This window comes from Coffea eugenioides, chromosome 1, assembly GCF_003713205.1.
Source record: "Coffea eugenioides isolate CCC68of chromosome 1, Ceug_1.0, whole genome shotgun sequence".
NCBI lineage: Eukaryota > Viridiplantae > Streptophyta > Magnoliopsida > Gentianales > Rubiaceae > Coffea > Coffea eugenioides.
The window spans coordinates 39,345,083-39,359,988 of record NC_040035.1 but is presented as its reverse complement, the minus strand read 5'-3'; the positions used below and the strand labels follow the sequence as shown (position 1 = coordinate 39,359,988).

Sequence of the window (14,906 nt, the reverse complement as noted above, 5' to 3'; positions counted from 1 at the left end):
GAGGTCTAGATACGTCAAAGATGAAGAAAAATTCACCCTCAACTCGGATGAGATGCTCACCGATAAAAGCAACAACTCTCTTAAATAGATTTACAATAAAGAAAACATGTACGTGTGTGTGTGTGTGTGACGCTAGTAGGAGTCGTGTGTGTGTGTGTGTGTGTGTGACGCTAGGGGGGGAACTGATTATTCAACGTACAGAGAGAGATTGAATAGATATAGACTGAAAAAATATATATACATTCAGATAGACATTTGTGACTTCCTAAGATCAAATGCTTCTTTGTAAAACTGTGAACTCTTATCTAATTAGGCATTTTGTAAAACATTCTTCCCTTCTTTTCTTTTCTTTTTTGTGATTAAAAAGGCTGTAAGGATTTTTTCCCCCATTTTTGGGTCAGACGGAAGCTAAAGGCAGCAAGAGTTTGTGCAAAATGGAATATACTGATATATAAAGTATCCATTTAAACTCAATCCCCGAGTACAGACTAAATATCTTGTTTTTAGGGTACGAAAAGAATAATGGTTGTTAGACGAAATATGAAACTGATCTTTCAAGAGTTGAAAATAGTGAAATGACTAAAGAATGTTAAAATTTCACACAAGACTTAATTCGAACAAACTACAAGCATACGTTCGAAAGTGTGTAGGTTCTTGTAAGGCTTTTATAATACTTTGCTCTAAATGTACAAGTTAAGCACACCAAAACAGAGGGAGTAAGCCCCCCTTTAAAATTCTAACATTATTTCCACCCCTACTTGTGTAAACTTTTGGATAGAAATTTTAAAATTTTTTTGAATAAATTAATTAGTTCCACCTATTATTCTGTACGTTCAGGACACAAAATAGAAATACCTTTCCTATAAGATGTACACAAAACTGATAAGAGGGTTTTTTTTTTTTTTGAAGGAAATGATAAGAGGTTTGACACAGGCCGTCCTTAGGTTTAGGTAAATGTATTTTTTTTCAAGGTAAATGTTTGATAAGTGACTTTGAAGCATCTTCATGATCAATAAATCCATTGGGTTTAAAAAGTGATGCAATTTGTTGCTCATCATTTGTATACGTTGTTCTACGCGTAATAATAGTCTGTCACCTGGCTCTACTTATAAGAAAAACCTCTTACAACTTTCTTTGAATAAGACCTCCTCCACACCTTTATATAAACTGTTATGCTGATCATAAATTTATCAAGCAAGAATGAGAAGACAAATAACATTTTTTAGTGCTTTACTTTTCTTCTTTCTATTGCAACCTCAAGAAGTGATCTGTTTCACTTTCTTGGGAGATCATTTGTGCCGTCATGATGACGCTGTTGCACTGCTTCAATTCAAAGAAATGTCTAGCATTTCAACTTATGCTTATCTAGATTGTGAGGATTTGGGTCAGTATTCATATCCAAAGACAACACATTGGAAAGCGGATACAGATTGTTGCAATTGGGACAACGTCACATGCCACAACCTCACCGGCCGTGTGATTGGGCTGGATCTGAGTTGTGGCCAGCTTCAGGGAGTCATCCATCCAAACTCTAGCCTTTTCCGTCACTCCCATCTCCGCCGCCTCAACATTGCTTTTAACAATTTCACCTGTTCACAGATTTCACACCGATTTGGCTCGCTAAAAATTTTGACCCTCCTCAATCTCTCATTTTCAAATTTCGAAAGTGAATTTGCTTCAGAAATATCACACCTTTCCAACCTAGTTTCACTTGATCTCTCTTTCAATAAGTTTGTAAGATATGAACCTAGCAATTTTGAAACAATGCTTCGAAACTTAGGGTGTGTTTGGTTCTACAGAATTGAAATTGAATTGGAATTGGAATTCTATAGAATTAGAATTCTATGACTTGGAATTCCAAAGCACTGGAATTCTTTTGTTTGGGTAATGCATAGAATTGATACAGAATTCATTTGGAATTCCAAGTTCTTTGTTTGGATGAGAGAAGAATTCATTAAAAATTAGAATTGTTTCCAACTAACATTTCCTTACATAAATTTTTTTTTTTACTATATAATAATTTTTTAACATTTAGCTAATTGCTACTAAAGCTTTAAGGAAAAAGCCAATTAGTGCCTTTAATAATTTATTTTTTCTTGCATTTAACTAATTGTTACTAAAGCTTTAAAGAAAAAATAACAAATTAGTTCCTTTTCTGCAAAAAAAAAAAAAATTCTTTTTTTTTCTTAATTAAATTATATCAAATAAAAAATAATTGTATATTCTAACTTAAAAAGTAGTTAATATTTATCAAATTAAAACCTTGATACTTTTTTTAAAGTTAAGAACTTTAAATTTTAGAAAATCAAAAGCCTACTTTATGATATGAATTGGGGAGGAAAGTCATAACTTGTACCTATTAAAAATGTTTGAGTTTTGTATCTTACAAGAAATTCTAATAGATGAATACGCAAACAAAGTGATTTTAGCCAAAAAAAAAAAGAGAAAGAAAAGAACAATTATACATTGCTACTATTTTTCAATAAATAGCCATTCTAAAATTTGAATTCATGCCAACTTGCCTGAGGGTCAAACTATAAATAGGAAACGCATGACAGTTGACGATGATTTGTAAAACATGCTTTACTTTATAAGCACAAATCAATAATGAATTACTTTTTTTTTTTTTGGTTTGCTATCTATTACCAGATAGCTATTGAAAAATTTGCAAATTAAGGAAGCTTGTTATGAAAACCTTGAAATGTGAAAAACATAATTTGTGTGTATTTCTGGTAATCATTCTTTTTAAACTGAATATTATCCTTTAATGAAAAGTCCTAATGCATAAGTATGGACGGCTTTCGATTTTTCTAATAGATCCACTAACTCGAGAACTTATCTTGTAATAATGAATGATTGCAAATAAAGGACCAAAATTTTCTGCTGTAAAGGCTATCTTTTCTTTTCTAACTTAAAATGGAATAAGCAAAAACGAAAAAAAAAAGAAGTTAAAATAAGAAAGCGATTTATTCATTAAACATTGACGTAGAAATCATCTTATGTTTAATTAAGAGACAAAAAAGCTCAATGGTCACCATCATTACCACAAAATATTACCCATTTGTTGTGGTGATAAAATTGAGGAATGAGGATGAAGTTTTTGGGTTGAAACGTTAAGCCTAAAAGTTGACAATCCTTTTTTTTTTTTTTGTCCGTCCAAATTGACAACCGCTAGTTAGTTAATCCACTGGCTAAGAATAAGATGCTCTCAATTACTTAATGCTGGTGTTAAAATATTGTCTTGTATTACAGGCCTTGAAAATTTCTCATATGATTCTCTGTGTTTGCATTATTCTTTATCGATAAACAATTATCTGTTCACATTATAAACACGTTTTCTATTACCTTTTCCTTTTAATTTTTCAATCATCTTTTTATTTCATCACACGTTACATTACAAAAAAAAAATTACAGTATTATTCTAAAAGAAATTTCCAAATAATACTAAATAATTCTCTGGCCAAGCGCACCTAATGAAGGGGTAAATGTACAAGAAACAATCTTGATATGAAAAAGAGAGTAATTCAAAACCTTAAAATGTGTTGATATATAATTCCTAGAGAAAAGCATCTTCCACCCTATTTTTTGATCAAAATATTCTATTCATATTTATTGAATTGAACTAGATCAAATTTCAATCCCATATAAGACCCAAAAATGTGCTTCATCTTAAAAAACGGAAAACAAAATCTTTTAGCTTAGGATGCAGAGCGTAAACATCTGGCACAAAGTGCAGTATATCCATCATTGACATTTTCATAATCAATTTTATAAAGTAAGATATTCATTTGATATTGATACATTGCAACATATACATGCAATACAACGAAAAATATTACACCATTCTCAGCAAAACCATACAGAAGATAGTAGCACTTGAAGCCGATGGTGTTTACCCTCACCATCCATCTGAATCTCCATCTGACTCCTCAATTTCTTCTGAGATAAGGATTTTAAGATCCTGATTTCCATAGTCTATCTGCTGCTGTTGCTTAATCTCTCGAACTAAATCCCCGGCAGAGAAGAGGCATCCACGCACCTCAATCAATTGAAGAGTTAAAGTTTCCTGCAAACGAGAAGGGAGCTCTTCCAATTCCGCGCAACACTCCAAAATTAATCTCTCAAGACTGGGAAAGTGATCTCCTGATCCCAACCACTTGACAATGCTCAAATCTTTCAATTTCAAGAACTTGAGTTTAGGGAAGATTTCCTCTTCTTCCTTGCCTTCCATGTCCCACTCCTTTACCCCATCAGCTTGTCGGAGTAATTTAAGAGCCTCGAGATTTGTTAGCTTTCTGATTGTGGACATTATGCTCCATGAGAAGTCCTCCAGCGTCAACTTCGTAAGATTCGAGGGGAGATGATACTCGATGGGATGCGCAGTCACTTTACCCAGAAGCAGCTTTAGTGATTCTAGTTGACTCAGAAAATCCATTGCCACAATCCTTGTGCCATGACAAGAAGATTCCTCTGACTGTAGCAGACAGCATTTCAGTCTGCGGATATTTGGAAACTTTCTGATCATCTTTTCCATGCTTTGCCCAAGATAAAGCTTCATAGTTGAAAAAGAGTCTAAATTGTTCAAGATGGAGGAGCTTTCAAGGTTATCATTGGCCAATGTAATATCAATCAAAGCACCATACACATGCAGATGCCTCAATTTCTGCATCTTTAGAAGAGTATCTTGCAACAAAGAAAGACCAACATCATCCTTTGTTCTCACAAGAAAAGTTTCCAAATTTGAGAGCTTTTCTAGTGAGGATGGAATGCCATTCTTGAGCCAACCTAGAACTGCCAAGTACCTCAGCTGAACAAGCGACCATAATTCCCTCGGAAAATCTGAACCTAGACTAATATTTTCCAAGTCTAGCACATTAAGAAGTTTCAGGAGAAAAATGAAACCAAAATTGCACCGGAGTTGGCGGACCCCAAAATCTCGAGATGAATATAATAGAGAGCGTATTTGGGGACAAATTATCCTAGATTTGATGAAATGCTTTGGTTGAGCTTGAATAGATAATCGACGTGGGTTGTACGGCTCATCAAACGTAAGATCCTCATCATACCCTCGCACCAATTGTAGAAAATTTTGTTTTTTGGCTTTTTTCACACAAAAGACATGCAACAAATCATGAATGCGGCAGGTCTTGACCTCACCTGCGCATCTTCGTTGCCCCACCATAACTAAGCTTCTGTTGATTAGAGCCATTATATAGCCTTCTACTATTTTCTCTGGGCACTCCGACCCGCTCTTCTGCACAAATCCTTCAGCGATCCATAACCATGTCAACCTCCGGACACAAATTTCTGAATCTTCTCGAAAGGCTCCAAAGTAAAGAATGCATTGCTTCAAATGGTCAGGCAGATGCCCATAACTCAGCTCTAGTATGCTGCTGCATTGTTCTGTGGCACCAACCATGGCAGTTAAACTCACCATTTTTGCGACTTCTTCCCACCCAGCTTGATCGAGAGTTGCAAGGATACCAGATATGATGGCAATTGATAGAGGCATCCCATTACAAGTTTTTGCTATTTTCCACCCGAGAAAATTTTGTTCTTCGGAATAGCCTTCTTCTCTAATAACTGCCAGCTTCTTCTGTAGTAATTCATAGCTTTCTGATTCATCAAGTGTCCTAAGATGATAAGGTGTGCCAATAATATCAGTAAGTCGACTTGTTAAGAGAATTCGGCTTCCATTGTTTTTCTCTGGGAATGAAGATTTTAAAGCATTCCATGCTTTAATGTCCCAAACATCATCCAAAACTATGAGAAACTTCTGTTTCAACAAGCGTTGCCGGAGTTCAAGAGCCAATTGATAATCATCCTTCTCAGAAAATTGAGTTTTCTGATCAATGCATGCCAAAATCTGAAGCAACAAATCTCTCTTGCAATATGTTTGGGAGATACAACACCATGCCTGAATGTGGAAGTGAGATGTAACTCTAGGATCACGGTAAACTCTTTGTGCCAAAAAAGTCTTGCCTAGTCCAGCCACGCCCACAACGGAGATGATGTCCAGCTGCTTTAGACCTTTTATAAGTTTATCAATCATTGCTTGCTCCACATCCTGCAAGACCACCTCAGCTTTATCGACTGTTGGGATACTACTCGATGATGACACCTGGTAAGATGCTCCACTCGTCTTGCTTTTCACTGTTTCCAAAAAAATTAAAAAGAGAATGAAATATCATTAATAAAAATGGAGTGCTAACATTGTGATCCATTCAACTATTGTTGAGATGTTACCTTGTGATGTCATATGCCTCGGAATCTTGGTAGCTTCCTGGGCTAGACTTTTGACGAGCTTAATTTCTTGTGCAATATCATCAAATAACATCAGAGAGTAGAATGAGATATCCTCAACTAGTAAGGATTCGATAACAAATTCTGCCTTGAATGCAACCTCTATGACACGACTCCAAAGGGCATGGGGATCTTCCTGATGGTTGTGTTGCTCCCCATTTCCTTCCAATAATGATCTTAAAGATACAAGATCATCTTTCATCGTCTGAAGTTGGTGCTTTTCATTCTTGATGTGCTGCTCCAAATTATTCTCCAAGAATGACGTTAAGAATGGGGCATCAGCTTGCATCTTTTGATGTCGGAGCTTTTCAAGCCGGATCTGCTTCTCCAGATCAATGATCCAGGATGGCATGTCATAATATGTAAATGTTTCCAAAGGTCGGTCAACTTTAATGCATTGGATCTTGTTCAAGTATGAATTTAAGAAGTCAACTCCACCCTTTGCAAAAGAAAATATTGGATCAACTTCACAGCTTTCCAGTTCCTTCAACTTTTCTAGAACAAGATCGATCAACTCTAATGCATTGGTTGTAGGAAATTTGGACCTTGATGCCGCAGGATACTTTTTCTCAATTTCTGCCTTAACAAGCTTGATCTTCTCCAGTAAACAAAAGAGCTTAAGATCTATTTCCATGGCTGAAGCTTCTCGGATATTGTCCTGATATAGTGAGAAAATTACAATCCCAGCATCATTGACCACAGCCACAATGCGATCCTTGATTCCTCCAGGAAGCCCATCATAATCCTCTTGCTGCTTCATCAAAATGCCTCTCAAGAACTGCAGTCCCTCGTAGAGTATCCGAATTTGATGCTTTAGAGATGAAGTAAACCAGGTAGGACACTTTACGAGAAACTCCCAAAGATTACCTAGGAGAGAACCTACAAAACCCCCCACTATAGACATATTAGCCTTGGTAGACATCCCAAGTGATGAAGACTTAGATTCCAAGATGCTGATATAAGCCAAACGGACTTGCTCAACAACAGGCTTGATCTGATCTTTTACTTCATCAATCTTGAAGCTGATTTCAACAAAAACTTCATTATCATCTCTGAAAAACCAGCAACTGTGACAAAGATGGGCTGCAGACAGAGCCACAACTCCACTGTGCTCCATAAGTTTCCGCTCCTGCTTGCCTTGCGACCTGGCAAAGAGAGTGAAATTTTTGAGGAATACTAGCTTCTCTTGCAAGGGCTCCAACAGCTTTTCAAGTTCCGAATCGTAGGCTTCACCCCAATTGAGAATATCCACAAAATTCTCTAGCAAGGAGTGGAAGAATTCCATGAACTCATCTGTCAAAGAAGAACTGGATGCCAATAAGCGATCCAACATACTGGGATACATTTTCCTGTCCCAATTATACCTCCTGAAACCGTCTGTCTCAAAATCTCTTGTATTCCGTCGGATTCTATCCTCATCAACGGATTTCAGTAAGGAATCGGAATCACAGACATAGGATCTCCTGATTTGTTGCTTAGAACTCTTTAGAATATCTCCAAAAGTTGAAGCTGATCCAGCCAAGTCGCTGGGGGACAATCCATCATCCTTGAATCGAAGAAGAAGAGAGTAAAACTGCTGCCCATTTTTATGAACAGAATCTTCCAAGTCACCCCCGGAATATCCCAATTTCCACTGACACAGAAGGAATGTTTTCACTAGCCCAAGCTCCACCTTCAGCTCATTCAAAGCACGATCATACTTGCAGAGATCACCCTGGGGAACCAACAGCCGCAGTTTATCTAAGATGGAATCAATGCAAGTCATCAACTCCATGTGCCTTGTTGTTTTAGACATCCCTATTCTCAGATTTCTCTCTCTACCCTTTCAGTGAGTGATTGTTTGTTTCTACCTCTCAATGAAATGATTTGGTGGCTTTCAAAACACCAGTACTAATACATTATTCATTAATTGAGTAAAAAAACAATTTATAAAAAATATTTAAATCAACCTTATATGATCAAAGTGTAAATGAACTTTTCAAAGTTTGAAATATTACTATCAAACAACACAATTTATCTAATTGTTTATTTTTAAACAAGCACCCCGAAAAGCTTAAAAAATTCATAATTTTGCAAAGAAAGTAACATCGAGCCTACCCTTTTTTTGGGATAATTGCAGAAACCTCCCCTGAGGTTTCCGACATTTGCACTGACCTCCCCTGTGGTTTGAAAAATTACACTGACCTCCCCTGAGGTTACTAATCCTTTGCAAATTTAGTCCAAACGATTAAAATATTGTTTTAGGGAGTGAAATTATAATTTTGTACCAAATTTGTCCTTTGTAATACATGTCCAATGAATAACAAAGTACTATAAATCAATTAACAATTAATAAATTTTAAAGAGTATAATTTATGGGCAAACACACATTACTCATTTAAAGTACCGGCTTTTTACGAGTATTTTACTTTCAAACATTTAATTTAATACAAATATTTACGCTCAAATACAGATTTATATTTACTTTCAAATATTTAATTTTTGTTAAATGCAAAAACTACCAATCTCTCTTCCGTAAAAATATTAATATAATACTTTGTTAAGTTTAGTTACAAACATTTATGTATTTAACATAAATTAAATGATTCAGAATAAAATGTCCATAAAGAGCCAATACTTTACTCATGTAATGGATGAAAGTCATAAAGAATCAATGCTTTATGGGCCATTTCTTTTAAAAAAAATATTTAATTTATATTAAATAAATAACCTACCGATTTCCTTTTTGCAAGAATATTACTGTAACACTTTTTAAATTTTACTTACAAACATTGATATATTTATCATGAATTAAATATTTGAAAGTAAAATACCCTTAAAGAGCGGCACTTTAAATGAATAATGCGTGTTTGCCCATAAAGAGCCGGTAACTATTTAAAGTACCGGCTCTTTACGGGTATTTTACTTTCAAATATTTAATTTAATATAAGTAGTTACGCTCAAATACAGATTTGTATTTACTTTCAAATATTGAATTTTTGTTAAATACAAAACCTACCAATTTTTCTTCCGTAAAAATATTAATATAATACTTTTTCAATTTTAGTCACAAACTTTTATGTATTTAACATAAATTAAATGATTCAGAATAAAATGCATATAAAGAGCGAATACTTTACTCATATAATGGATAAAAGTCATAAAGAATTAATACTTTATGGGTCATTTCTTTTTTTTAATATTTAATTTATATTAAATAAATAACCTACCGATTTTCTTTTTGCAAGAATATTACTGTAACATTTTTTGAATTTTACTTACAAATATTGATATATTTATCATAAATTAAATGTTTGAAAGTAAAATACCCGTAAAGAGCCGGTACTTTAAATGAGTAATAACTAATACTAATACGTGTTTGCCCATAAATTATACTCTTTAAAGTTTATTAATTGTTAATTGATTTATAATACTTTGTTATTCATTGGACATGTAACACAAATGGCAAATCTGGTACAAAATTCTAATTTCACTCCATAAAATAATATTTTAATCGTTTGGACTAAATTTGCAAAGGATTAGTAACCTCACTCAGGGGAGGTCAGTGTAATTTTTCAAACCACAGGGGGGTCAGTCCAAATGTCAAAAATCTCAGGGGAGGTTTCTGTAATTATCCCTTTTTTTTTTTTTAATCCGGTGTCCTAAAGGCATAGAATAGTATAGCGCTTATTGTTATAAAATTAATAAAATAAGGTACTATAATATCAAGTGAAATATTGGAGAAAGAAGTAGAGAAAGAAGTGGAGCAATGGAGAGTGATATTCTTATTATTCCAACTGATGCAAAAGTTCATTCCAAAGGGTGTCAATGTACCTCTATATATAGGTACTACAAGATTAAAGGAACATCAATCCTATTAAACACCCACTATTACAAGAATATGAAGAAACCTATGAAACGGTTCTTCCACTACATGAATAGATTTATGGATTGTAACTTCTATACATAATGTATCCATAAATCAAGAATTAATCCTCTTGGGAATACAAAGGGACATCCATACTTTTAATTGTTTCATAACACTCCCCCTTGGATGTCCATTACACAAAGAATATGCCTCGTTAAAACCTTACTAGGGAAAAACCCAACGGGACAAAAACCCTAGTGAAGGAAAAAGAGTACACTATTCTTGTGTATTAATTTCTCCCCCTGATGCAAACATCATTTGAGATCTTTTAATCGTCGCATTTCAATATTCTTCGCCAATTGTACTGAGATATGGTACTTCAGGACCAAATATCTCTCCATCTTCCTCTCGTGGTCTAAAAGAATCCTTATTAGGATTTAATGATCTGACGACCATTGGGGTACTTAATGTATGTGTCTTATCTATATAAAACCGCTTTAATACCTTCCGGGTATATGCAGTTTGGTGGACAAAAATTTCACTTTTCAAATGCTCAATTTGTAAATTAAGGTAGAATTTTGTTTTTCCAAAATTCTTGATCTCAAAATCCTTCTTCAAATATTCAACATTATTTTGAATCTCTTCAGGAGTTCCAATCAAATTTAGATCATCAATATACAGCAATTATCACAAAATTTGATCCATTTTTCTTGATAAAAACATATGGACATATTGGATCATTGGTATAACCTTCTTTAGTCAGACATTAATTGAGGCGGTTATACCACATACGTCCAGATTGTTTTAGGTCATACAAAGACCTTAGTAATTTAATAGAATAAATATTTTTAGAATTTGATTTGCATGCTTCAGGCATGTTGAATCCTTCGGGAATTCTCATATAAATATTATTTTCAAGATTCCCATATAAATATGCAGTAACGACGTCCATTAGACGCATATCTAATTTTTCATGTACTGCAAAACTCATAAGATATCTAAATGTGATGGCATCCACTACAGGTGAATACGTTTCATCATAATCAAATCCAGACCTTTGTGAAAATTCTTGGGCTACAAGTCTTGCTTTATACATCACAATTTCTTTTTTCTCATTTCTTTTTATTCTATTAGTTTTACACCTTCAAGTGTTTGGACTACAGGTCCAAAAACTTTTTCTTTTAACCAATAAATCCAATTCAGATTGGATTGTATCTTTCCACTTTGAACAATCATTTCTATACCGACATTCATCAACCGATTTAGATTCATGATCCTCATTAACTTCTATAATATCAAGTGCTATATTTTATTAGGCTCCAATTAAATTTTCTATGATTTTATTCTCTTCAGGAGTTGGCTCTTCAGGAGCAACCTCTTCAAGAGGTTGAATTTTGTCATGACATTTATTTAATCTCCGGAGTTATTTGAAATCAATTTATACCTTATTTAGATAGGCCGGCCTTAAATTTATTTGTAGCACTTGTACATGTCATTCAGGGACATCAATTTTAACCAGAGTATTCCTGCAGGAATAGTTGATTTAATGGCTCTTCTGGAGTCGATAAATATATCTGACAATTGATTTGCAGTTTTCAGCAAATGAATAATTTCTTGAACTTCCAGTTCACGTTATTTTGTATGAGGATCGAGGAAATCTAATTTTTTTTAAATGACTTCCTTTCGGTTGATCTTTTCCTCTCCCTATTATCGGGAATCGTAACTTATCAGAATAAATAAATCATTCAATAGATCACTCATCAATATTTTACGATATTTAATCGTAAAAAGTGATTCATACCCGACATAAATTCTAAATTTCTTTTTGGAGCCATATATAATATAAAGGGGGTATGTATAAATATTTGTCGGCTCTCAAATATTTTCACTTTCGTCAAATCATGTATTCATTGGGATCAGTAAATTTCTTATTTACTGCAGGTGATGATTATAAATCAAATGAGAATGAAGACAACTATATCGATAACCATTTCTCTCTCGAATGGTTATTATGGTATAATTACCCTTTATCTCATTTGATTTCTAAACATGATCTCTATTATTGTCTCATTTAGTGTCTCAATTTGATATCCATTTCAACGGATATTTATATTCAATAAATTTTTCGAGACATGATAAAAAGTAGTGTTTTATTTATGATAAACTTTTTTCCTACAGGGAGAAATATAGTAGTGGCTCTTCTGGAGTTTTCAATCACTTAAACACTACAACAGATTGTGTTTCTCTCTCATTGGAATATAGTGTATATAGTAGCACTTATTAATGAGACACATATCATTGTCATTATAATTCTTATGGGACAAATATCATCACCATAATCCTTTGATCCCAAATGTTTAACATTCATTTCTTCTTCAGGAAGAAAAGCTAATTACTATTATAAATTAAATCAAATATCATACACCTTCAGGGTATTTAAAGAAATTGGCCATATGAAGATGCGATTATAATTTTGATTCGTCAAATGTACTTCGGGATATTTATCTTTAGGACCTTTATTTTCTTGTCCTTATCATTATTATCCCACTTCAAGTGGTAACTTTTTCTTTTGTCATGGTAAAATATATATTTACCAAAATCGTAGTCATGGCAACAACCATAACTAATAAATTGAAATTTAATCGGATTCACTTCTGGGAATGGACTAGAATTAGCATGCAATAAGTACAAAATACTTCTCAAAATTTATCTCAATATTACTACTACAAGAGCATATTTGAGAAATATGTAGAGAATATTATTTTCAACCAAAAAATAATTCTAAACATAGCAAAATTGTGTACTTGCACCCATAAGTAAATTTATCATACCAAGTTTTGAAATAATGACCATCTTCTGGTGGTCAAATCTTTTCGTTAAAGAACGACCATCTTCAGGTGGTCGAATCTTTTTCTTTAAATATTTCAAAGGACAAGTAGATCCTCAAATATAATTAATTTTCTACAATAACATCTCCAAAACTCAATGCATCGGAATATAATTATTTATAACAAATAATTCTAAAAATAAATAAGTAGAATTAAAAGGAGAAATATTACCTCAAAGATGTCAAACAGTATATATTTGTGTTTAGTGATTGTTCAGCAATAAGCACTTGTATTTTGCGATCATTCAAGTGTTAACCATAAGAAATTGAAATAAGTTTATGGGTTAGAGATTTACCTCAATAGGTAGTCAAGAGTTGCTCGAAAAAAAACCAACGGTTGATTTGACACTAGCAGAATCTTGACAGAGTCTCGTGTTTCACCTTTGCTCAGAAGTAGAGACTCGTGCTGATAACGTGTTATAAAACTAATAAAATAAGGTACTATAATATCAAGTGAAATATTGGAGAAAGAAGTGGAGCAATGGAGAGTGATATTCTTATTATTCCAACTAATACAAAAGTTCATTCCAAAGGGTGTCAATGTACCTCTATATATAGGTACTACAAGATTAAAGGAACATCAATCCTATTAAACACCCACTATTACAAGAATATGAAGAAACCTATGAAACGGTTCTTCCACTACATGAATAGATTTATGGATTGTAACTTCTATATATAATGTATCCATAAATCAAGAATTAATCCTCTTGGGAATACAAAGGGACATCCATACTTTTAATTGTTTCATAACACTTATCTTATTTTTCTGATTTTTTTTTCTATATTGTCAAGTAAATGTTGACTTTCCTCGGATGCTATCATCCTCGACTAGGATTCATTAGCGGAGTAGAGACACTAATTAAGTAATTATTCCCCGACAACTTCACTCTAATTAATGATAGAGGACCGACTTTTTCTAAAATAATGTTGAGTGGAGGTGAAACCATTTGCTAATCAAAAGACAGAAATTATATGTTGAAGGAATAAGAAACTGTTGATGATGATTTGTTGAATAAGCACAATTCCATAATTCTTTTGGTTTCTTTTTTTTTAAAAAAAAAATTTTGGGCGTTATCATTTATTAAATAGCTGTTGGAAAATTTGCAAATCAAGATAACTTGTTATGGAAAACCTTGAAATTTCAAAAACAATGTGTTAAAAGGATTTTTGCATGTAGTTCTCATGATCATTCTTCTTAAACTGAATAAATTCGTCAATAAAAAGTATTAAGGTGTAACTATGGGCTGCTTTCAGATTTTTCTAAAAGATTTTCGGACTCGAGCCTTTCTTTTTTTTTCTTGTTCTAACTTTTATTGAATTTTTTGCTAAGGAAAATTCAGTGAAGTTGAAGGCTGCATTTTGTGATTGGCCAAAAACTTAAAGTCGAAGCCATGGATTAATTAATTAAACATTGACATAGGAATCATCTTAATCTGCAATTATGAAAAGAAAAAAACACAAGAGTCACCTATCATTAGCACAAGCCAATGAGGGCGATGTTGGTTGAAACCCGGAGGCTATAAGTTGAGATTTATTTAATTCATTAGGTAAGATGCTCTTAATTACTTAATTCTGCTGTTAACGTGTGAATCATAGTCTTGCATTTACACTAAAAGTCATTGAAAATCTATCAAGTGAAATGTTTTTTCCTCCCTTTTATTCAGACTTGACTAATACAAGGATAAATGTACAACAAACAACCTCAACTTCAAAATAAAAATTGTTGCCCATCTTAGCCCATCTGTCCTTCGAAGGCAGTAGCCTCTATCTTGTATAGTTTTGTGATTTTCTCATTTTTACTCATTTACGTTTCAAAATATTCTCCTTAAGAAAGTAATTAGACTATAAAATTTTTGAAATGTGATA

General features: G+C 33.3%; 1 protein-coding gene across 1 annotated transcript; it reads right to left on the bottom strand.

Annotated features, from left to right (window-relative positions):
* Positions 1–3,898: 3,898 nt before the first annotated feature.
* LOC113772307 (putative late blight resistance protein homolog R1B-23) lies at positions 3,899–8,098 on the bottom strand. Its single transcript, XM_027316902.1, has 2 exons — positions 6,247–8,098; positions 3,899–6,153 (listed from the first exon to the last, which is right to left on the bottom strand). Exons 1-2 carry the CDS (start codon positions 8,096–8,098, stop codon positions 3,899–3,901), a joined length of 4,107 nt encoding a protein of 1,368 aa, XP_027172703.1.
* Positions 8,099–14,906: the final 6,808 nt, after the last annotated feature.